This window comes from Fringilla coelebs (assembly GCF_963513975.1).
Source record: "Fringilla coelebs genome assembly, chromosome: 1".
Taxonomy (NCBI): Eukaryota; Metazoa; Chordata; class Aves; order Passeriformes; family Fringillidae; genus Fringilla; species Fringilla coelebs.
In genome coordinates, this window is record NC_140028.1 from 8,448,481 (window position 1) to 8,473,421 (window position 24,941).

Sequence of the window (24,941 nt, forward strand, 5' to 3'; positions counted from 1 at the left end):
TGGTGCAGAGCACTGTGCCCTGGGTGCCTTTCTTGCCTTCATGCCAAGCACATTTTAATTGCATTTCCAGTTTGTTCTGTGTGTGTGTAGTCTCTAGCTCAGTAGCTTTGGAGCCAATGGAGCCCTGGCTCCCCCTCACTGTGCATATTCACCCTCCCAGCTCTGTTTCAGTCCATCAGGACTCTGCTTGCTCAGTCACCCAGCAGAACTTGGAGCAGCGTGGCAGCTGCAGAGATGAGTTTGTCCCTTGCACTCGTGGCCATCTGTATCCATAGGCAGGAAAGATCAGTTCCTGCTTTACTTCCTCCTCCTCCTGCCTGTTGATGGAGAAGGGAAGAGCTGCAGGGGAGATGACTCAGCTGGAGCAGCTGGCAGGAGGGGTGGGATCCCCAGGTTTGGGGTGCTGCAGTGTGCTGTGTGCATTTCCTCATCCTTTGGGAGGCTGAAGGAAAGGGATGGGGGTGGCAGTGGTTTGCATCAGCAGAGTGAGAGCAGAGCAGGGTGACCCCTGCTAATCGGACTAGGAAGGATCCCTGGGCAGAGCTGTCGCAATGACCTGCGTCAGTTCCTGCTGCCAAGTTTTTGTTCTTGGCTTCCACCTTAGCAGGGTCGCTTACACTTACACCTGAAGTCATCATCCTTATTAATGTACCCCACTCCCTACCTGATTTTGGGGAACCTTTTTCTTAATATTGCTGATTCAGAATATAAATGTTAACTAATAAAAAAATAATGGAAATGTGGTCATTGGGGTTTTAGGGGAAAAAAAAGGCATAAGATGAATTGAAATTCTATTATAGAGTAAAAAATCAATTGAGAAAATGCTAAAGAACTTCAAGGCAAAGGGGGTTTGAAATTCAACATTAAAATAGCGCATTGAAATATCAAATAATTTTAATCTCCAAGAAATTGAAAAAGAAAAGTGAAAAAATAGCTTATGCAGGTATTACTATAATAAAATTCTTAAGTAATTTGAATTTAAAATATACTATCTCCTAAAAATTTTAAAGGTATTCAAATATTCTTTAAAAGCTCAGAAGCTTTTCCCTCAGTTCTAAGGCAAGAGAAGGGAGGTGTATTTAACAGTCATAATATCATGAATTAAAATAAAAGCATGAGATTGTAATTGAGGATTAAGTATATTTGAAAGCTTTAAAATAATCTTGATGGAATGCAGTATTTTACTTCAAATATAAAACATGACGTATTTAGCAAAATGTGCAGTGTGCATGTGCAGGTTTCCTTTTTAGATATCTGAGATATTTTGGGCGTGTATTCCGTACTTCAGAAAATAACTTGTTCATAAACACGTTTCTCAATCCATGTTTTACTTACCCAGGGTAGAGGGGAAGGAATAAGTGAGCCCTCCTGTGTGATAACAAATTGTCTTTCCCTTCAAACCTCATGAAAAAATTAAAAGGTCACTTGAAGTAAAAATAAAATCTATTTTAGGATCTACTAGCTCCTCCAAACTGAGGCAGCCTCCCTTAATTTGCACGTAATGAAAGTATTTTTATGTGTGTGTTTGGTGCACTGAGACAAGACTGCACCTCTGTTAAAGTGAGAGATGTGAACAGATGGTGTGTTTGTCTTTATCCTTCTATCGGATTAGTGTACCTTGGATTTTTTTTCCAAGATAGTGTTTTAATACAAATCAGTTGGTGAAGAGCCTCTTACTATAATGTTGATGTTGATTGGGATGTGCTGCCATCTGTTTTCAGTGCTCTGCATTTTGAAAACATCCATCCCTACATCACGTAGACAAATCTCTTGATCTTTAATAGGATCAATAGGGATGTGAAGTTGTTGATGTCACCAAACAAACTGGTTTGAATTGATTGTTTTTTAGAACCTTGTGTGCATTTCCCATTAAGAATTTGTGCTACAGGAAAACAACACAACCCTATTGAATTAGGGGAGTCTCACTGTGACAGTAATGAGGAATTGAGCCAATTGTTAAACTGACTGTGTTGTGCCACTTATTGGGAGCATGGTCACTTGTTGTCTCTGAACTATTTTTAGTTGGCACTGAGTTTGAACTAGATCCAGGTTTCCAGTTCCGGAAGAGCTCTCTGTGGTGGTCAGTGGGATGTGCAGGTTCAAGGGTTTGGTTTTATCTACCATGAACAGACTTTTTCTTTCATCCATGAAGGAGGATGATCCTGAATCTTGAAGGTTCTCCCTGCAAAGAAAACAGGTCCTGGATTTTCACTGTTGTTGCTGGAAAGCTCTAGCAATAAAATCTGATTATATGAAATGCCTATTAGTCTCTAACTGAGGAGAAAATAATTTCAATATTCCACATTCAGCAGGAGGTGTGTTACACAATAATGCTTATTCTTATTACAGTGCTGAGGTTGCTAAATTATTATTTTTCTTAATTAGCTAAGCATAAGAGAGTACAATGTGTAAAATATCAATTGCCATCATTATTAATTTCAGCTGTTATTAATTCTATATACTGGCACTGCAAATCTATTTAGGAGTTTTGTATAATGACAGTGCCCAAATATAAATTAATGATATAGAATGTTATTGGGGCTCTGAGCAATCTGATGTAGTGGGTGGCATCCCTGCCCACAGCAGGGGGTTAGAATTTGATGATCGTTAACATCCCCTGCTGCCCAAGCCTTTTTATAATTATATTTTAATAGTATATATTAATGACTTACCCAATGTATAAGGTACAATATCATATTTTCCACCAAAAGCTGAACTTGGTGACATTAGTGTGGTGATATAGGAATCCTTTAAACTAAATGTTGCTTATCAACTCTGGAAATACTAGATATCAAGCATTTAAAAGGCCTTGGTTTTTTTGTTCAGAATCATTGTGATTTACACTAATTTTTCAGTTGTTTGTGTTTACTGGAAACTTTAATCCTGCCTTTTAGGAAAGAACTCAATTCTGATTCAATTTAGCATAAGTTTGGGTTGTTTCAGCATTTCAGGTAACAAAACATTAAATGAACCTAAACTTCTCAAAGTCTGATAAAAACAACAACAGAGGAAAGACCGTGCTAAATCCCAGGTTAGAAATTTGGCACTTTGTACATTGTGTGGCAAGGACTTAGTTCATCTTTGATGTCTGACCTCTGAGTACATTCTTCCCCTGGTCAAACCTGGCTCAAATCCTATTTAAGAGTGACATCCTCGTGATTTAGTCTGTTTTGGTTTCCCCAGCTGGGCATGATGGGAGTTATAAGCCTATGTAGGAGAGCAGCTTGTCTATATAACCCAGTTCCCTGCTGGGGCAAAATAAAAACCTGCCACCCGTCCTCTGTGTGACTCGCTGGATTTGTCACCCTGTTTTGCCTAAGGATGGTCCTAGATGTGGAAGACACAGCTTACCTGATAAGTAATGCAGTGAGTATGCAGAGGAATGAGTCTCTGAGGAGATAGAGAATCTGAAAATTAGAGTTTTGGAGTGTAGTTCAGGGACCAGCGATGCTTAACTTGTCCTGTGTGCAAGGGGGGATAGATCTTGATTCACTGCCTCAGTTATAACTTAAAACTGATATAATTGTGTAATTAAAAGGAAAATAGATGAAATGTAGAATGGTGTTGCCTAGAATCCTTATTTGCAACAAACTGTGCAGTGCATTCCTTGTGTCAAATTAAGGAGCTGAGATTTAGATTGGATTATTACTTCAGATATTGGAACGTAATCAAACCTTTTAAAAAGGTTTTTGCAGAGGCTGTACACCTCTGATTTCTACAGCATAATTTTTGATAGATTTTAATTTAATTTGGACTTTGCCTCTGAGTGTTACTGCATGGAACAAGTCAAACAAGCCCTGCAGCAGCAGGCAGTGCACTGCACTGAATGCCATGGATTGTATCTGTGTCCTGTGCTGTAAATAAAGGACTCTGGGGAGATGCAAAGACTGGCTACTGCCTATGTAATTCCTTGATTGTTATATGAATGTAAACATACCATAAATAAGTGTCAGAAATAATTGGTTGGTTTGTGATTCCTTTGATACATGTTGGCAAAATACCAAATTGTTTATATCCATTTGAAGTTCAAGTGGAAAAGAAACAAAAAACTGTTCCATCTTTTGTGTAACTCGCATCTGACTTAGAGATTCAAAAGATGGTGCTCATGGGGACTTTGGTTTGTTAATGAAGGCGTCCTTGGCTTTAAGATCAGTAAGTAGTATGAACTCCTGTTATGCCAAATAATAGCAGTTTACTTTTTAATGTTTTTCCTGGTAAGCATCAGAATGATGTTGTGGTTATTTTGTTCTATTAGCAAACTTTACACAGTTGGGTTTATGCTCAGGTCTGTACATCACAAGCCATAAAACAAACACATGTGGCTGCTGATTTTATTGGGGAAGACTACTGCAATCACAAGGCTTCACAGTGTAATAAATCTTTATGGCAGATAAGCATGTGCAAGCTGCTTAATGCTGCTTTCTTTGGGGAATAGAGGTCATTTTCTCAGCTAGAGTTCTTTTCCTAGAAATCAGAAATATTTTATCACAGCGACTTGTACTTTTGCGAATGTTGAGGGTCATAGTTGTAAGCTCTTGGTATTCAAGGCATCATTACAACAAAACTGCTTTCTTTTTCTTATTCTGTCTTTTAATGTGGTTAAAAACTGTTAAACTGTTCCCTCAGCATCTGGTTAGAGCTGGCAGAGTTTTTCTGCAATTGTTTGTGGACTGGAGGAGGTGACATCAAATGTAAAATGCCAGCACGGAGCCCCGCCATGGGGCAGAACGGGGGGTGTCAGGTGGGATTGCAGGGCAGAGCCCGGCATGGGGCAGGACCCGTGCTCCTGGTCCATCAGGCTGTGCTGCAGCAGCTGTGCAGGAGCACTGGACACCCTGACAGACTGTTGCTGTCCTTGGCAGGAGCAGGATGTGGAGACGGTGCACGGCTCCGTGCGGGTCACCATGTGCGGCACTCCGCGGGGGAACCGCCCGGCCATCCTCACCTACCACGACATCGGCCTGAACCGTAAGTGGCTCTGCAGCTCCTGGGACAGCACTGCCACAGCCAGGGCTGTGGAAGCAGCTTAGGAAACCCTCCCCAGGTCCTTGCTTGTCTGTGTGCCTTGGGAGCTGTTAGATGGCACCTAACTCTTACAGCAAGTGGAATTCTCAGATTAGTTTTTTATCCTTGCTCAGTAAATAATTGGAATGCTTCAGTTAAAGGAGTGAAAGATCTCTGTAGTTCACAGTGACTGTGTGTGAATGCTGTAAAAAATCTCAAGGGGAGGCTGATGGTGTATTGCCAACAGGATTGGAAAAAGAACTCTGCTGGGGCTTTGGGTCCTGTCTGATCAACAGCCTTGTGCTGCTTGGGTTTTTATGAGTTATGTGTCAAGGCAGTATGAAATGAGTGCTGGCTTTGTGTCCTTAGCCAGCATTAGGAAAAAAAACTTCAAGTGCCTTTTATCTTATCTGTCATATGATGACTCAATAGCCAGACCTGCTCCAGTTTGTTCTTTTGTCAGTTCTGTTTCACACAGTTCATGGTTTCTTAATCAGTTATCAATATTTAAGAACACCTGCTGATCTTTATGGGTTGGCTATTGCAAGGGGGTGAATATTACTATAAGACAAAAAAACTGACTGACTTGCCTGTGTTTCCTGGATGTGTCTTTAATTTTGATTTTCAGTGAATCAGCGCAGAGAAAATCTGTAACTTAAGTTTAAATTACACCTTTTCCTTTCCAAAGCTGTTCTGGGCTTGCATATTCTTCTAAAGTTGGTTTGAGCTAAAATTATTTTATATTCTGCCAAGATTTTGGATGTGTGTTTTGTGAGGACATTCAGAAACACAGAGATTATTGAATCATTTTCTAGGCATATCAAAGATGGTACTTTCCACACCAGTATGCTAATCCTCTCCCTGTATTAATATTGATTGAAAATCAGAAATCAGATCACCTCAAGCCTTGGATCCTACAGCACTGAGTATCCCAAAAAGAGGTTTTTGTCTTGAGCTGCAGGGCTCAAGATATTTAACTTGTAGTATTTGGGCAAAAGAATAAGTCACAATCTTAGCCTTGAATATTTTTTCCCTCCGTTTGTCTTGACACAATTAAAGAAAAAAAAAAGGAAATCGATAATTTAATCTAAGACAAAACCTGGGATAAATACCCTTGGCTAAATTTTGTTAGGAATATTTTTTGAGGAATTAGGTGTACCAAGCAAATATTCTAGTAGGTACAAAAATAAGATGGAAAACCTTAGCTGACCTGATTGGTTCGACTTTTCATTAACCTGCAGGATAGATTAATAAATTATTTTTGTGGCTGCAAACTTAGTATTTCATTCAGCATAATTATTTCATATTTTCTTTTCCTTCCCAAGATAAAACTTGTTTCAATCCTCTCTTCAACTTCGAGGATATGCAGGAAATCACCCAGCACTTTGCAGTGTGCCATGTGGATGCACCTGGTCAGCAGGATGGAGCACCATCTTTCCAGGCTGGGTGAGTTGTCAGGGGAACAGCCCATGCTTTCATAGTTACCCTCTTGTGGAAAAGAGTCTTGAGCTGCAGTTTCATTAAAAAGTACTTGCACCAAGCACAGTAGTTGGCTTTTGATCTGAAATCCTGACACTGTTTCTAAAGTACTGGCGTTTTGGAAGCTCTATTTTGTTGTGCCAGTTCACAGTTGACTTGGTGGCTGCAATTCTGTGTTTTAGCTCTGCTAACTAGACTGCTTGTAAAACAGTTCCTTGATAGATCTCTACATCTTGTCAATTTAAATTTAAATATTAAGTTAGCTTGTTTTGTAGTGGCATCCTGAATATAAATACTAAAGGAAAACGAAATGATTGCTATAAAGAAGACAGGCATCAACCTCTACATCACCTCCCATGTAAATCTGTGGTCTTTATGAAGTGGCAGCATGGTAGATGTTAAGTTGATAACCCACCTGGCAAACGCAGGTTGCTGGGCAGTAACAGGGTGATGACCCCCACCGAAGGTTTAGAAGGTTTTAGGGAGCTGTGTACTCCTGACTGTGCCGTGTATGATGCTGTAACTCTTGGAAACCTTGTGGGCCATGAGCACTGCCATTGCCAAAAGGCTTTAGCTGTTTAGGGCAAGTGAGACAGGCTTACCTTGAGATGCCCCTTGGACAAGAATCAGCTTGGCTGAGGAAGGGAGCAGCCAACACGCCAGGGGAGGGAGCAAGGCAAGGAGCAGTTGCTCTGTAAGAACCACGCATTAAGGAGCTTATACGTACCCTTATTGCATGAGCCAGTCTATTTCCCTGCTTAATATTTAAGCTGGTCTGATGCTGCTGCTAGCTGCAATGGCCCAGTTGTCTGTCAGAGCAGCCTACAAAGCTATTTCAGTCACCCTGTCTTTGCATTTGTTTAAATCATGAGCTTTTAAGTGCCTTAGCCCTCGTGCCCTGAGCGAGTGTTAACGCTTCTGAGTTGGCAGCCACAGAGGGAACCATCAAGGTCTGGGGCTGGCAAAGACTTGATGCAATCATGATGGTCATGTTAGAAGCTGTATTATCTCTACCTGCCCTTCAACTGGGAGACCAGCATTCCTAAATTAAGTCATAGAATCATGGTTTGATTTTGAAGGGAAACTTGCAGGTTACCTAGTCCAAATCCTCTGAAGTGAGCAGGCACAGCTTGATGAGGTTGCCCAGAGCCCGGTCCAACCTGATCAGGAATGTTTGCAGGGATGGGGCACCCACCACCTCTCTGGGCAACCTGCTTCAGGGTTTACCACCCTCGCTGTAAAAAAACTTCTTCCTTAGATAATAGCTGTGCTGTGGGGCCCTGACAAAGGAGGACTGATGAGGAGGACTCCATGGATATCAGAAGGCTAATTAATTACTTGATTATACTACATTATTCTATACCTCTAAAACTGAACCTGCCAAGCACTCGACCCTGCACACAACTCTCGCGCTGCGCAGAATCTCGTGACTGTCACCCGACAGTGCCCACGCACACACTTGGCCCTGGTAGGGCAAGGAAACAAAACACCTCACTTTGGGTAAACAATCTCCACATTGCATTCTACTTTGGCACAAACACAGGCATAGCAAATGATAAGGATTGTGTTTTCTTTCCCTGATGTTCAGAGAATGTGAAACCTGGAAATATTCTTGGGAAGAATTGTGCCTTGCTTTTCTCTGTGAAGAGAAATGTGGGGCTACGTTAGATCTAATTTAAATCTACCCTCTTTTAGGTTGAAACCATTATCCCTTTTCCTATCACAACTGGCCCTGCCGAAAAGTTTGCCCTCCTCTTTCTTATAGGTCTCCTTTAAGTACTGAAAGGCTGCCATAAAGTCTTGCAACAGCCACAAAGCTGTTGCAGTGACACCACCTGTTGTCATGTTAAGGTTTAATTTCCCAAAAAGAATGTCTAAAAAAATAAAATGTTTCATAGTACTTGGTGATTTTTGTCTGATTATCTTTTAGAGACTAAACTGGAGAATAATTAGGTATAACAGAGATTTAAATACATCCTAGACAGATGTTTTCCAGCTGTACCCTGGATAGATTTTTTTTTTCCGCATGCTACTCAGTTAAGATTTTGCTCAGAATCTCCTTCTCTCAAAGTTTTATTTCTGATTTAAGAAGACCAGGAGCATTAACAAGCAGCTGTTTTTATTGAGTCTTCTTCATCAGCTTCATAGCCTTTCTTATGCCTTCATTTTCTTCATCAATATTAATGAAAAGCTGTTCTCATTTATCCTATGGTAATGTTTGTGTCCTTAAAAACATGCATGTAAGTTTTTTGCCAAATATCTAGAAGTCATTTCTGTAGTCTCTGATTATGCAATACTGGGAAAATTTTGTGGTGGACTAGAAATACAAACACAGTGAATGTGGTTGGAAACTCATCTCTCTTGTTCAAACTTCGTCATAAGTTCTAAGTGTAAATATTCCCTGGGAAAGATTCATTGTAGTCTGTTTTGTTCTTAGACATCTATTGTCTTGTAACATATAGAATCTATATATAGATTACGCTCATATTTCTGCAAAACTACTTGTGCTTGCTCCTGATTTAAATTCAGCTCATTCATTCAGTGATCTCATGATGACCACATTTGGTACTAGCTCTACAGTGATCACTGTGCCTCTAAACATGCCAGTGTACTCTGCTGGAAGTGGTGTAGTAACTCCTCAAAAACATGCTTGTTTTAGGTATGTGTATCCCTCCATGGATCAGCTGGCTGAAATGATTCCTGGAATCCTGAAACAGTTTGGGTGAGTGCAGAATTGTTTACCTCTTTTTCTCATTCTCTCTATGTGGCTCTCTGAAAGAGCAGGCATTTGTTTTAGCTTGGCTGTCTGGCATTTTGTTTGCTAGAAATACACTTGTGGTTCTTTTGGATTCCTCTGTTACAGATGGATTGCTTTTACCTTGGTTTCTGAAAGGGCTTATTTTTTGGCCCTTTTTGAAATGTCTGGTTATTTTTAAACAGGAAGCAACTTAGGAGAAATCCCATGAGCCTAATTTAGGGGCTTCCTCCTGTATTCTCTGTGCATAGCCCTCACAGGGGCAGGGCACAGACAATCTGTTCTTCCCACTGTAGCAACCCACGTTTTCCTGTGTGGTTAAGCAGAAAAAAATCCAAAAACACTGTCCCATCTGAAGAGATGTACTGTTTTGCTTCTGTGGCTTGAGTGTTCTAGGGGATCAGTCTGACCTCCCTGAGCATCTTGTACTACCAAGTGCAGATGCCAGGTCACCAGTGTTAAAAGCCCTAGTGGCAATGTTCCTGGGTTGTGTACCTGCACCACATCTGGGGATTTGTCCTCACTTAAAGCTCAGCTTTAGCAGGAGCTGTAGCTTGAAGGTTCCTTTTCTGAGGAGCTCATGCTCCTGGTACACAGTGGAGAGGGCAGGTAGACACCTCCAAGGAGTTCTTAGAACGAGCAGAGGAAACCTGGCATTCAGGGTTAGGCAGCCTTGGCAAACACAGGCTGGGCCATCTCCCCAGTTTAGACATTGCAGTTAGGAGCAGCTCTTACAGTACTGTGGACCAGGTTACCTCACTACCTCCTTGGGGGGTGTGTATCTTTTGAACTGCCTAATGACAGGCACAGCATTGCCAGTTCTGTTGCACTGCTCAAAAAAATGTGACCAATAACATCAGTACCTTGGAAATCAATGAAACTGGAGTATATATTCAAAGCCTTGATTTAATATTGCTAATGACATTTAAAACTATCCTCAGGTATTTTCCTAAAAGCATAGCAGGACCTGTTTTTCTCATTGGTTTTGTCTAGCCTTCCCTCCCATGTATTTTCTACGACCTTGAAGGTGATGCTTTAAATCTGATTTCAGTTCATGCAAATATTTGGTTTGTCTCTGCCCTGTTTGGTTATGAAGTTTAAACTTCATCACCCCAGTGACTGGATAGCAGGAGATGTTTCCCTGCCAGACTGCTGTTAGAGAGGAACCCCAGTTGGATAGCTGTGATGGGGAAGGCAGGGGGAGCCCGGGGAGGGGGAGCTTTGTATTTAGGCTGCAGATTTCAGGTCTGTATCTTATAAGTTTTTCTGGCAGAGACGAATCATTTCTCCCCAGGATCAGAACAATCCCGTGGTTACTCAGTGTATTTACTTAAAGATAAGTGAGGATAGCTGCTGCCTTGCAAGGCAGGAGGACCAGGGTCCTGCAGATATCCCTGGGGCCACTGACACTGCTGGGGGTCCAGAGCCAGGCTGAGCCCTCCCTTCTGCAGACACACACTGGCATGTGAAAGAGGAAGGCTGCTGGTGTAACTTTATTTTCAGCACCCTTCCTCATTTGTCTCTTCTGTTTTATTGCTGTGCAGGCTGAAGACCATCATAGGAATGGGAACTGGAGCTGGTGCCTACATTTTAACCAGATTTGCTGTAAGTTTTGTGGAACTTCCCTAAAGCCTCAAGCCTGACTTCCCTTACATATTGTTGTCCCCATAGTGTGCATGGAGAATTCCTGTTCTGCTGTGCCCAGTTAGGCATGCAAGCCAAGCTTTTAAGTGAAATACCACAATCTGCAGGATAGCTAATCCAGAAGACCTAGATTTTCCATTTTAAGGCCTGGGCTCTACCCAGTTAATTTGCAGAAGGTTTTTATAATGGGAGTTCTCTATTTAAACTGAGGGTGGAGAAAAAGTTAAATCCTAATGTTCTCCAGCTGCTCAGTTGAATTGCTTTGACAATTTTTTTTCCATACATATACTTCTTTTCTGCAAGATAAAACTAGACCTACCAACTTTCCTCCCTATGACATAATTTACTAATTTAATTTTTTTGCTGATTGTCGAGCTGCAAAGGATATCTGACAAATCTTAGATCTTCTCTCTTGCAGTTAAACCATGCAGAGATGGTGGAGGGATTAGTTCTCATTAATGTAAACCCTTGTGCTGAAGGTTGGATGGACTGGGCAGCAACTAAGGTAAACATCTTTAAGTTAGAAAAATGAATCTTACTGCAAGCCTGTGGGACATGGGGAGTTAGGCCATCTTGTATGTCAGGCATGGCTGCAGATACTAAACATCCTGGGCTAATTCCTTTTGAGTTTATTCTTCCATTTGCAAAAGAAAGACTTCATACAGGGCTAGTGATAAAAATAAGTGCTTTGAGAAAACAGATACATGTGGCACAATGGAGCTACTGGGAAAATCCCTAACAGCTCATAACTGCTGGGGAGAACAGTTTACCTGGACTTGGTAGTCTTGGAAACATCTTTCAAGAAAACATCAGTAATGTAGCATTCAGTGCTTTCTTGTCCATGGCTTTGTTTACCAACACAGTCCAAAATATGAAGCAGAGCTTAGAGAAATGTCCAGAACAGCAACCTCCATGTTTCAATCATCTGTGACTCTTAGATGCCAAAAGGACTCAGAAGAGAGCATTGGCTACAGATGGTTTGTACAACCAGAAGATGCTGCCATTAAAGGAACTCCTAGGAGAAATTTGCAGAGCCAGGATGTAACATTCTTTCAAGGCTTAGTTACTAAATATGTTTCCAGATCAAATGTATCAAAATAAAGTGATAGACAAACTTATTTAAATGAAATGTAGTCATTTTGCTATGCTGAAATGAACCTCCTGACCCATTTTGATTCTCACCCAATGCCTCAGTGCATTCAATTCTGCCATACCTGTGCCTCTGCCTTCCACCTCTCAGGGGAGGTATTGCTCACTTCGAGAGCACAGCAGGTGCCTCGTGTTCTTGTGTCCTTCCAAAGCAGGAGCATTTGCTGTGGGTTGTGAACTTCTGGTCCCAGTTCCATTGCATTGTCAGGGAGGAGAGTGGGAAGTGGGGGTCAGTGACAGCCACCAGGCTGGTTTGCTTGGTGTTCCTGCAGGGAGTGATTCCCTAAACAGCTCTGTGTGTTCCCTGTACAACTGCATTAGTGAAGACATCTGATGAGAATGACTCAAACCCCTAACGGTGTTCTAGTTGAATTGAGGGGCCAAAATATCACTTTAGGATATTGTACATGTAGGGAGAGCAGAGAAACATCCATTGATCTGTTTATGGGTAATTGGAAGGTGTCATTGTTCAGGGGCTGTGTTAATAGCAGATACTCAGGTGATCTTGCTGTTCAGATTTCAGGTTGGACGAATGCTTTGCCAGACATGGTCATTTCACATCTATTTGGAAAGGTAATATTCAAAAGATTCCTCTGATGTATTCAGTCATCTGTATTTACCTCCTGGGGCTGGGAGGAGTGCAGAAGCTTTCAGTTAAACAACAAAAGATGAAGTTAAACTGAGACAGGATTCATACTTGTGTCCCCAGCATTTTGGGCAGTATTCTGCCATGGGGTTTTCTGTGTCCTGAGTACTCAGGTGCATCTCAGTTGTGACAACTCTAATAGGGGCAGCTCCCTGCCTAGGCAGCCAACGCTTGAACACAGGTATAAGAGTTGTATATGCTCATGTTCTGAGCTGAAAAACCCCCCAGATTTTTTTAATATAATATACTTGTAGCTCTGTGACAGCTGGTTATTGGTATTAACAGTGCTCTCCAATGCAAGCCCAATGCAAAGTGCTAGACTGTTTTTGAGGCTACTTTGCTGTGCTTGAAATTGTTAGTAAATGCAATGGAAAACTCCATTCCAGCAGAACAAGGAACTAATCTATAAAGACTTTAGAACCCAACTGTTTGAAAATGTTACTGATTGAAGTCCTCGAAGCTTAGTTATTTACTATTGTGAAATTGAGTTCCACATTACATGTTTGTAAGCTTTCAACATCTGCTTTACCCTGGAAACATTTATTAGGCTTCTTACCCTGAATCTTCTTTTGTTTGTTTTAAAACCTCACACTTGTCTGACTGTAACCATCTGCACTAGAATGTGTTTTGCAATTGTGAGATTTAAACATTGCAACATATTTGAGTTTTCAAGTGAAAATTGTGGTACTGCAGTCAGTATTAATTATGGGTGACCTCACTGGGTGCTGGAAGCTGTCCCTTCCCTCAAGGTGCACTCCTGTTGTGCTTCTCATATCTATGAGTCTGATACACAACTACTGTGCCATGTCTTCAGATCCTTTCAGAATACAGCCCCTGTTCTGAACAATTCTGTCTCCACTTTAGGAAGAGATTCACAGCAACCATGACCTGATCCATACTTACCGTCAGCATATCATTAATGATATGAATCAAACCAACCTTCATCTCTTTGTCAACTCTTACAACAGGTAAATACATTTACCTGATTTCTAACTGGAAACTTTTGAGAGGCTGTCCAGCTCTTTAGAGAGAGTATTTCTTGTGTGGTGGGATTACATGTGTTCCCCCAGTAGGAAGTTCTGCTTAATAGTGCCTTTAGGGATCTCAGGTGGTTTGCTCATTGGAGAAGGACCTGATGCATTTGTGGGGTGAAAGGTTGTACACTGGGACTGAACTACAACATTGATCCCTCAATCTAAGTGTGGCTCTACATCATTATGGAGGCCACAACATATTAAGTTGTGATAAAATTAACATTAAATCAGATTAAATTAACATGAGATTGTCCTTGCTTTCTCTAAACTAGGAGAATATAGGAGTTTCTATAAAATTCCAGTGTTTCAAAAGCCTTTGTCCTCTCTATTTTTTTTTTTTTTTTTTTTTCAGTCGGCGAGACCTAGAGATAGAGCGCCCTGTTCCTGGAGTGAATGTTGTCACCCTTCAGTAAGTATTTCATTTGACAGCTTACTGCAGGTCAGGGACTGCCATTAGGAGGAACTCCTCTCTTCAGACCTGGCTAACATATTAAAATTGAAAGTTAAGTAGTTCCTGTCACTGTGCATATAGAAATTTGGGCTTACAAAGTACTCAAAAAGTTAGTGTGTTTAGATTAATGCTGAAATGTGTTCTAGTTAATGGAAAATATACCTCTAAAGGCACTTGAGCTGTGCTAATACAACCAAGAATAAAGACAGCTCAGCCTAAAACCATTTAGAAAACCAAGCAAACAAGAAAAACTTCCAGGAAGATGGAGCAGGAATGAGAATGACCGACTGAGAGATCATCTGGCTTTTGCTTATGCTCCAGCTTGTGCGACATAGGTTGTCAAGTCTTTCCTAGCTCAGCTGCTGATGGTTATACACAGGAGACTCTGTTCCTCTGGCAATCTTGTTTGGAATTGGATGCACAGAACCAAAAGTTGGAGCTCAGGGTCTGGGGGGTGGTCGGCAGGAGGCTTTGATGCTGATACTCACATTCAATTTCTTATAAAGCAAGGAAGGAATAAGAGCACTGGCAAGGGCTGATTTGCTGCCAGCTGGGGAAAAGAACAGGTTCTCAGGCAGGGAATCAGAGCAGGTCACTAGATCTGCAGCTAATGCAGGATTTGATGTACCTTTAAGGTGCCTGGAATACAAAACAAATCATTTCACATGCTTAACTTTATCACCCTTCCAGAGCCACAAAATGCAGCTCAGGGCAAGTCCGTGCTGGGTGGCAGAGATAACACCTCTTGTGTGTGCTTCTTTGCAGGTGTCCTGTCCTCCTGGTGGTCGGTGACAGCTCCCCAGCAGTGGATGCCGTGGTGGGTACCTCGAGCCATCTTTGTCACCCTGCTGAGGATGGGTGGGGGAGCCAAGGGGCTGCAGAGCCCCTGCCACACAGCAGCCCTGCTGGCTATCAGTCCAGCCCGGTGGCTCTCCTCTTCCAGACCACAGGAGAGCTGCCATTAATTCTGTGCTCTTTGTCCCTTCTGCCTGTGCACTATTATTTAATGGCTACCACGTTAGGAGCAATCACCACAGCAGTTCCAGTGAACCGCAAATATTTTCCTTTGGAGAGAAATCTGCTGCTGGTATTTTAACTTGCTGTGTGGTGCTGGAGCTGTGCCCTGGGTCACTCTGCAAGCAAAGAGCTTCTTTTTGACCATTATAACTCTCCCCAGATGACTGGATGACTTCAAATGTTGTGCCTTAATGGGCATGCCCAGTCTGCTGGCCCGTGGCCACATGGCTGCTCACCACTTGGGACGCTACCAGATGACCCCAAATCACAAGACAAACAACACTTGTTGCCATTGAAGTCCCAGAAACAGATGGGAAAAAAAAGTCTCCAGTTCCCAAGTATGAGTTTGTAATGTGGAGAAAATGCAGTTAAAAATGTGAGCTGATTTAGGCTTAAAGATGTGTATATGTATACACAGAGTCTTCACACAGAATCAAAAGACACTCAGTTTAGTCTGAATTAAGCCAGAAAACAAGGTGTTGGATCTGTTTTCATATTAGTTCATACTTAAACCCTTGTGTGCAATGCCTTATGCTGCTATTCTTTTCTACAGGTTGAATGCAACTCAAAGCTGGACCCAACAAGGACCACACTTCTGAAGGTAATAACAACAATTGTGCTTTTCAAAATAAACATTCCTCTCACATAAAACCAGTTGGATTTGCTAAAAAAGCAGAACTAGAGTTATGTGTTGCAATACTGATAATACAGTGACAATCCAGTTCTGATTTAAAACCACAGTTCCTTCAGGGTGAGAGTATTTTAGTGGGATAAACAAGACCAGGGGCTTTCTTGTCCGAATTACAGCAGGGAATTTCTCAGCTCCTCCATTTTAGAATACTAGAGATGAGAGTTGAAATGTTCAGTATTTCACATACCCATAATGAATTTGACTAGAGCTGGCAAAGCTGATCTTGAGATATTTTGAAAGGTTTGAAAAGCTGTGAGCAGAGTAGGAGTGCAAACCAGTTCATTTTGTTCCTGTGCTTGCCTCTCAGCAGTAGTGTCAGGTGAATCAACAGCTAATCTATCAGCCACAGTTTGGTCAACCTGTCTTTTATGAGGGTACAGTCTAGGAACCTTACTGCTAATTTCCCAAAAAATTGATAAAATGCTCTTAAAAACAGCAGAACATCATGCAAAGGCTTTGGCTGATGTTTGGCATTCAGAGTATGAGTGCAATCTTCAGCTTGTAATGAAGTAATGATGAAGTAATAGCATGCAACCAGTGAAACAAGTTTGGTCATGCTTTGCCAAGAGCTTCTACTGCATCTGTCTTTAGTGAACTAGTCAGTGAAAATTATAAATTTTTTTTTTTTCCTTTGAGGAGTTATACTCCTGCCCTATAATGTGGGTGTGGCAGACACCCTAAGAAAGTTTGACACGGTCTCAGTCCTTGTATCAGTGGCCAGCCTTTGCTCAGTCCAGGGGAATGGCTGATGCCAGATCCTGCTGCAGGCCTGTTTTTCTGCTAACTAATCCTAGATAGGATTTGGGGTTTCCTGTAATTTACAACTCTGCTGTTTTCAGCTTGTAGTGTTCCTTGGAACAGGACTGTTTTTGTTGGGTTGACTTTGAGGGGTGGAGTGGCAGGAAAAATGAAATGCTCCAAAAATATTTCATGCACTCAAGATAGCTTTTCTCATTTGGCTTTCCCTGCTTCCCTTGGCAAGTCAGGCTGATGCTTGCCATCAGCAATCTCAGCAAATGGTTTTTCCCCTTTTTTCTCTCACCTCTGAGCTTTAGGTGTTTGTTTTCTCTACCCTGTTTGTCATCCAGGTCAATACAGACTCATGTTATTGGAATTCAGAGCTGAACTTGCAAGCAGGACTAATAGGCTGGTTTCTAAGAAACTGGTAATTGTTGCCCAGCAAAAAGCATTTGTAGCTCCAGCTGATGCTTTCCCTGAGCATCAAGAGCCTTTGTGGTTTTCTGGGGTGCAGTCGTAGCTTTATAAACATTTAACAGCTTGCTTTGATGCATTCATCCACGTGTATGTTACTCACACAACAAAAGGAAGTGTTTTTCTGCCAGATAGCTAAAAAGGTCATTTCAATATATCCTGAGCACAAGTGAGTTCCTCTGGCATCCCTCTAACTGGCTGTTCTCATCCCCTTTCAGATGGCTGACTGTGGTGGGCTCCCTCAAGTTTCCCAGGTAGGATTTGCTGTCGGAAATCCTACTAATCACATTCTGCAACAAATGGGTGTTTTCCTGTAGGGTACTTGCTGTTCCCAAATGTCAGCCAAAAGGATGGTTGTGATTCCATGGATAATGATGTCAGTTGGTCCTCTGAGCTTGCTTTTTTCTTTAAAGAGCAATGAAGCACAAAACTAAGATTGGGAGGGGATATTATTTTCACTGATATTCTTAACCAAGTAAAGAACTGAGGTGGGAATGCAGAGGTATTATTTTATGCCTATTTACTAAGATAATGTGGATTAAGGCTTGAGACACTGACATTTTAACAACATTCTTACTTGGACTATTTATAGTATACATCAGGAAAGTGGGAGACAGGAAATAACAATGCTAGGTTATTGCATACACTGGCTCAGCTTGACTGTGGATGAACTGGAGTTTCTAGAACACATTTCGGCATAAGTTCCGAATAAGCTGCTCATAAAGCCAGGCTGGCAAAGTTAAAATTTACCTATGCCCTTGTGTTGCTTCACTTAAAGAGCTGATTTGTAAATCAGCTTTGGAATGTGATCTAACATTTAAACAGATTTCTAAGCAGTATGAAGTGGTGTTTGTGAACTTCAGGAAAAGCTAAATTTGTAAAGGCAGTGTGTGCTCCAAGAGAGGGAATTGGGAGAAGGATTCTTAAGGCCATGTGGCAGGATGTGCACTGCTTCTGTTGTCGAGAGTCCATTCTTTGCAGTGGTTCAGAGAATTATGCAAAAAATATTTTCATGTGAAATAACCGAGACTGTAAAGCTTATGTGGCCACTGTTAGCAGAGGATTTGGTTGTAGGCAGTTGTGCTGGTATATTCCTGGTGAGCTTTCTGGCCCTATACACATAACTATCAGCTCTGAATTGCTCAGTTTGTTCTCTGCTGATTAGGAATTACTCAATTACCAGTATGAATTGCCCTGTACATTTTTTGAGGCCAGTTGTTTTACTTTGGTTCACCTGCCTCAGTAACTGCTCAAGTTTTGAGCCGGGTTTAGACCATTTGTGTTCCCTGGATCTCAAATGCATGTATCCATTTTGCAGAATAATGGGGGGATGAGTAGGGAGGGGAATAATGGAATTTTCTTATAAATGAAGTTTTCATACAGTCAGTAGAAGCCAGAGAATATTTAATATGTCCTTGTTAAGATAGGGCGTCTGTGGAATCTGTAACATTGTAAGATGACCTACTGAGCACTGCCTACGATAACTCTGTCTCTCTTTTGCAGCCTGCCAAGCTTGCTGAAGCTTTCAAATACTTTGTTCAGGGAATGGGATACAGTAAGTATTGGTTTTATTGAATGGCTGATCTTGCTACTGAAGTTAATTGGGCATTTAAGCACCCAGAGAGTCTCTGATCCCAGATGTGTCACTTTTTCCCCTTTGGAAATGCATTTGCAAGGGGAAAAAAACACATGCTGTATCTGGGCAAAGGGTTTTCAGACCAAGTGATGTTATTAAATAGTAGAGAGCTTTGTAAAGAGCTTATACCCACAAATACCTCTTTTAATTCATCTCAATGTTTTTAAGGCTGGCTATTTGTAATAGTGTCCCCTTGTGGCATCAAAGGATGAGGTTCATCTGCTGCACACATTAAAAACCTCATTGGTTTTAAATGAGGTTTTAAACCTCATTTAAACTTCTTTGAGTTGTAGCTGTTTGTTTTTCACATACTTGCTTCTGACAGCTGCTGTGAGGATGCACTATGAGCCTGGGCTGCCAGCAGAGGCTGAATATTGGAAAGTAATGGGAGGGCTGATGAGTCTCTTCAGTTTCCCTCTGGATACTTGCAGCCACAGCAATGTGCCCTAAAATTTCTTGAATCCCACAGCCCTGGGCACTAATTCCACTGTGGAATCTCCTTAGCCACATGCCTGGAGCAGGGGAGGTACTTCTGCATGTGAAGGTACCCTGAAAGTATCTGTTCCACCATGAAGGCTCCTCCAAGGATGGTTAAGGCCAAGGGGAAGGCAAGTGTGGTGGTGTTTGCAGGGATCCCAGGGTGAGGGAAGAGATGAGAATCTTGACTCCATGTTTCAGAAGGCTGATTTCTTATTTTATTATATATATTATATTAGAAGAAAAGGATCTATTAAAAGTATAGTAAAAGAATAGAAGAAAGGATTTCACTAGAAGGCCAGAAAGGAAGGAAAAAGAATAATGATAAAATCTTGTAACTGACCAGAGAGTCTGAAACAGCTGGACTGTGATTGGCCATTAATTAAAAACAACAACATGAGACCAATCAAAGATGCATCTGTTGAATTCCACAGCAGCAGATAATTATTGTTGACATTTAATTTCTGAGGCTGCTCAGCTCCTCAGGAGAAAAGATCCCAGTGAAATGATTTTTCAGAAAATGTGTCTGTGCCAGGCCAGGGCTTCCTTCCAGGTCGGTGCGGCGAGGCGCTAACGAAAGCTCTCCTTGCAGTGCCCTCCGCCAGCATGACCCGGCTGATGCGCTCCCGCACCGCCTCTGGCTCCAGCGTCACCTCCCTGGAAGGACAGAGGAGCCGCTCCCACACCGGGGAGGGCACCAGGAGCCGCTCCCACACCGGGGACGGCTCCAGGAACCGCTCCCACACAGACACGCGGATCGAGCTGACGCCCAACTCGGCCAGCAACGCGGAACAATCCAGCCCCAAGTCCATGGAAGTGTCCTGTTAGATGGCTGTGGGAGGTTTAAAACTGGTCACAGTGTGAAAAAGTGATGGATGCCCCCTGTGTATCACAAAAACATAACTGGTATTAATCTCTAGCTATTCTGTAGGATGAACTCTGTTCACCGGGGTCTGAGAGGGACCAAAGAAAAGAAGCATCTCATTTGCTCTATCATTATTCTTGTATCTCAGACAGCTGCTGCTATTGTGCCCTCCTTCAGTGGATGCCAAATTCTAAAGGATACTTGCCAAAAGCTGATGTGGTTGTAAACACTTCAGAGTCGAACCAGAATTGCTCAATACCCTCCTTTAAAATCAAAGCTGTTACAGGCCCCTTTATCTTGTCTTCTCTTGAAGTAAACTGGCATAATTTGAGATGAGTTTCAAAGCGGGGGAGAAAAAAAAAAACTGCTAAGGATGACTTTAAGAAAGGAAATGAAACAAATGTGTTATGGCCTCATGTTGAAGCTGGAGTTGAATTCATTGTATATAGCTTGACTTCAAATGATAGAGAAGTTAACGTATTGTGCATTTATAGGCCTTCTAATTCATTAGTATTCAAGCCTGTTTTCCTATGTACAATAATATACTACTAAAATAGGCAATTTTAATGTGACTTTGAGATGAACTAAATCTTTAAGGTTTTTCATTTCACTTTTTTTGAGATTTAGTTCCAGTCTTCCTTTCCTTTCCCCCCTCCTAGACCCTAAAACCTGCTTAGCCAAATGAGGACAGGATTTAAATTTGGTAAGCAAGGTAGGATTTCCTGCTTGGGAACTTGGGCCAAAGGGTTTACCAAACTGCAGAAGTTGGTGTAGTTGTAACAAGTAGGATAGCTGTACATGCCAGCTAAGCAGAAACAGCTTGATATTTCCTTCAGAAAGCTTCTTATCTTTGCAGCTCAAGTTTTTTTGTGTCCAGCACAATTGTCACAAATTTGGAATTCTGTAAGCAGAGACAGATCCAGCTGTTCTTTGTCAGGAGAGATGAATAACTGTGGGATGGGCATGTAATTAGATACTGTACATTCAACTGCCACTAATTACTAGATTTGAAACTGATGAGATTTCACTGGTGCTGAAAAGTGTATTCCATGATGTGATGGAGCAGCAACGCTGTATCTCTGGAATGCAGTGTCTAATGACTTTGTAAATGTCATGATCTGCTGGTTCTGCATCTTTGCATAGCCTCCTTGAGTTGCTTTCTTTGAAGCTAGTGGCTTGATACCTTTCTGCCACTCAGAATGTCACAGTTGGGTGTTCTTAAGTTTGTCCTTCCATAGCTAGTGGGACAGGATTTCCACAGCTCCAGTGCATACCTGCTGAATTGCAGTCCTCACACAGACAAAAAGCTCAAATGCTGAGCAGTTAAATAGCAAACGTTAATACTTTGGGGTTGCTTGTTCAGAAGAACACCATCTAGGTTACTTTATATTGACTAACTTCAGCTCTTGTGTAGAATATCCATAACATTTTGTGGGAAGAACAGACAATTTCCGGAAAGAATAAAGCTATTGTGTAAAGTCTATCAAGAAAAGTTTCTTAATGAAGTATTTGTATTTATTTCAAAACAAATAAATTTGTAACTTTGCAATGTCTGGTGTCTTCATATTTTACCATGAGTACAATAATCTTTTTCAGTCCAAATATGTTCTTGTCATGCCTTTGTATCAAGTCTTTCTGATTTTGCTCAGATCTGTCATTCCCTGCTTTTGTACTCAGAGCTTTCTGTCCTCCAGCCTATTCTAAGAAAACAGCACACATTCTTCAGCTTTTTTGCTGACTATTTTAGTACTAAAGGATATAGAAATACAGAAAAATATTGAGCCATGATACAGAGTACTATTTGCTGTTTGAACTTTTTTCTGTCTCCCTGGCTAAAGTACAGTCTAGTGCACAGATCTGGGGTCTGACTTCCTCACTGGAGTTGGTGCCACACTCATTGCATCCTTTCTGATCTCTAAATCCATGGATGTGATGGGTTCCCCATGAATATCTGGAGTTATTCAGGCCTCCTGACTGAAATTGCAGATGCCACTTGGATTTTCTGAAGGTGGTTCTTTTTGGAGCTCTTACAAGAATGTACTTCAGGAAAGTAAAGATTAACCTAGTGACTTACTTAACGTACTGGAGTTTTCAGGGACAGGTGCTTTGATGACTTTGCTGGGACTATTTTGGGCTGCTCATTCCTCCTGTTGCTCAAAAAACCCTGTGATAGGAAGATGCAAAAGCAAATATTTGTCATGTCTGAGCCAAGGCTCTACTGGATGTGATGATTCAGCAGTCAGGACTGGACTGATACCAGCAAAGGGCTTGACAGCCAGCGCCAGTGAAAACAGCAGCAACCTGTGCCAGCTCATCTTACAAAAGAAGGGCAAAGTTAGGCTCTTTCTGAGCTTTTCTGGGAATGGCTAATCATTCCTTCCACAAGGACGCCATGGTGTGCCTGTCAAGCCTAGGCAGTTTATTTTGGTTTAATGGGGAGGAGTGCATCCAAGCCTTATTGCAGCACAAAGGGATCTGCAAGCACTTCTGAGCTGCAGGGAGTTGCTAGGATCACCACAAATGTCAGCTTGGCCATCAGCAGTGTTCATTTGGCAGAGGACGCTGTGTTCCTGTGCATCAAACCTGGAGGGCAGCACAGAGGAGTGGTGTCTTACCTGGCACAAGGAGTCATGACTCCTCTTTCCCTGCAGTACTGCTCTCATGGCATCTTTAGCTTCTGTTGTAACTGAAGAGATGCAAGTGGCTTGCAGATTTATCAGAAATTTTTAGAAAAACCCTTCCTAGACCTGGAAAAGCTGACTTCTGTGTTAGCCTGAATATTGTAGAGTCATTAATCTGGAAAACAAGAGCTGGGGTCTCACTTTTTTCCAAGTGTGAATGGCCACTAGGGAGCTACTGTGGCATAGAGGAAATTCTGCCTGGGTAACAGGAGGTTCCCAGAAAATATCCAGTTTGCCCCTCACAGAGCTTTTGAGGCTATAAAGAAACAAAAAAGGATGGGCTCCCAGGGGCCATGGGGCTTCCTGATTGCATTAGTGTATCTCAATGCCAGATCTTTGCTGCAGTGGTACTCTTCTAAATCACTTGTAGAAAGGATGTCATTGCTGAAATCCAAGTTATTTCCTCCTCTGCCTAGGCCTCGACATCTACTATATAAAAATCTGATTTAACTGCATGCTATCCTTCCCCCTCCCTGTCCTTGTTGAGGGGGAGTGGATGTGCCAATACCATGTGGTGGCAGCAGGACTTTTGTGCTGAAGGATGCTGCTGCTTTCCTCTTTAAAAGTCTCTATTGACTGAACAGCTGGAAACTTTAACCTAGATGTGTTTTCGAGGTTTATGATTAATGTCATGTGCTGTGAGTGATGGACTGAGCTGGAGTGAAAACTGTTTATAGCAAAGCTGCTTATTTTTTTCTCCCCAGTGCTGGAATCCTCTCCCTGTCTGCTTTTGCTTCTTGGGCAGGGTATCTGCTGCAATCCTCAATGTGCCTGTAGTGGGGTCTGTTGCATCCACCAGTGCAACACCCTGAGCAGTGTTGATTGCAGCTTGGCCCTCCCCCTTCCCACATGCTGTTGGCTTCTTCTTTTTCTTTACACTACTTTGCACTACTTTACATTCACAGACACAGAAATCTCTCCCTGTCTATATGAACAGCTGGTTTGATGTGTGGATTTAGCATTTCCACCGGGCCAAATATAGACTTTATGGTGGTAGCTGATCACTGCTATGCCTAATGTTTAAACAAGTGACAGAAAGGATGTCAGGGTATTTTAAGAGCTCAACCCTTCCCCCTCAGCCCTTTGTAACAGACAGACACAGCCTCTCACTGTTTTTATCTATTGCTTCATTAAGGGCTCCATTCATTTTATAAACAACACAGCTGCTGACCAGTGTTAGGGGGGAAGAAAAAGGAAAAAAAAGGCTTCTGATTGCAACTGCCAGACAGTTCAATGTCTGTTCTCTGCAACTCAGCGTGGGGATCATTTGCTTACCCAGCACTCCTTTGGGCTGGAGGAGAGTTATTGTTTTGATGTCATTAAAGAGGCAGCCCCACACCCCACAGACCCTTAAATGCTTTGGCACCGGTGGAATGTGCATCAAACACTGGGTGCAGACATCACTGGGCATGTCCAGAAGAGCCCAAGGGGTGGCAAAGGGGGTAGCAGGCAGTTTTCCTGCACAAGCAGCTGCACCACAGTGGGCTGTGACCTGCAGTAGAGCTGCAAAAACTGTCCCTGGGTGAACTGCCCCTCTCTGCAAGTGCTTGTGGCTGGATGGATTATGGTATTCAGGTCAAGGTCGGTGTGTGGAGGGGGCTGGGGGAGGGCAGGGCTGTTTGCTGGGCAGCAGCACTGGGGAAGGGCTGGGGCAGCTCCAGGCAAAGCCTGCATGGCCAGGGCACTTGGAAAAGAGCAGGACATGCCACCAGCCACCAGGGGCTTTTCATGCCCTGGCTGTGTGTGTGTGCACCTGTGTGTGTGCACAAGCCCCCAGGAGGCTCAGCAGCACGATGGGCAGGGAGGATGGGGCTGCTGAGCTGTGGGTCTGCCCCACCCTTTGGACCTGGCACAGGGAATAGCCAATCTGCCTGCAGGGTTTGGCAAGCACACCAAAGGTGCAAAGGTGCCACCCTGCCCACACACAGCACTGAGATGCACACTGTCCTGCCTCCCAACCTGCTGCACCTCAGACCCACACAGACCTCTCCAGCTAGGAAATTGTCATTTACTGAATGACTGCAATATGTTTTTATTTATTTGTAATGATAATATGACCAAATCAAAACAATCTTAGTTCTTTATCACCAGCTGCCAATGTTTAACGTTGATCTGATCCTGTGGTGTTCCCTCTCTGCTGCTCATGAGTGTTTGGGGCAGAGATCCTACAGAAGCAGAGCCTCACAAAGGGTCAGCACTT

The 24,941-nt window shown here is 42.4% G+C and overlaps 1 protein-coding gene across 2 annotated transcripts in view; it reads left to right on the forward strand.

The window, feature by feature from the left end:
• The window catches only part of NDRG1 (N-myc downstream regulated 1), a 40,135-nt gene extending 18,525 nt beyond the window's left edge, over nucleotides 1-21,610 (forward strand). The window contains exons 1-14 of one of the 2 annotated variants that reach the window (XM_084219232.1): nucleotides 3,212-3,366; nucleotides 4,863-4,968; nucleotides 6,330-6,450; nucleotides 9,143-9,205; nucleotides 10,783-10,843; nucleotides 11,301-11,387; nucleotides 12,548-12,604; nucleotides 13,542-13,645; nucleotides 14,064-14,120; nucleotides 14,928-14,979; nucleotides 15,733-15,780; nucleotides 17,301-17,336; nucleotides 18,586-18,637; nucleotides 19,788-21,610. In XM_084219232.1, coding sequence (XP_084075358.1) covers nucleotides 3,322-3,366; nucleotides 4,863-4,968; nucleotides 6,330-6,450; nucleotides 9,143-9,205; nucleotides 10,783-10,843; nucleotides 11,301-11,387; nucleotides 12,548-12,604; nucleotides 13,542-13,645; nucleotides 14,064-14,120; nucleotides 14,928-14,979; nucleotides 15,733-15,780; nucleotides 17,301-17,336; nucleotides 18,586-18,637; nucleotides 19,788-20,023 — 1,125 coding nt within the window. In that variant the 5' untranslated portion in view covers nucleotides 3,212-3,321 and the 3' untranslated portion in view covers nucleotides 20,024-21,610. Of the gene's footprint in view, nucleotides 1-3,211; nucleotides 3,367-4,862; nucleotides 4,969-6,329; nucleotides 6,451-9,142; nucleotides 9,206-10,782; nucleotides 10,844-11,300; nucleotides 11,388-12,547; nucleotides 12,605-13,541; nucleotides 13,646-14,063; nucleotides 14,121-14,927; nucleotides 14,980-15,732; nucleotides 15,781-17,300; nucleotides 17,337-18,585; nucleotides 18,638-19,787 lie in introns of those variants that run through there. The other variant, XM_084219231.1, reaches the window with a different exon arrangement.
• Nucleotides 21,611-24,941: the final 3,331 nt, after the last annotated feature.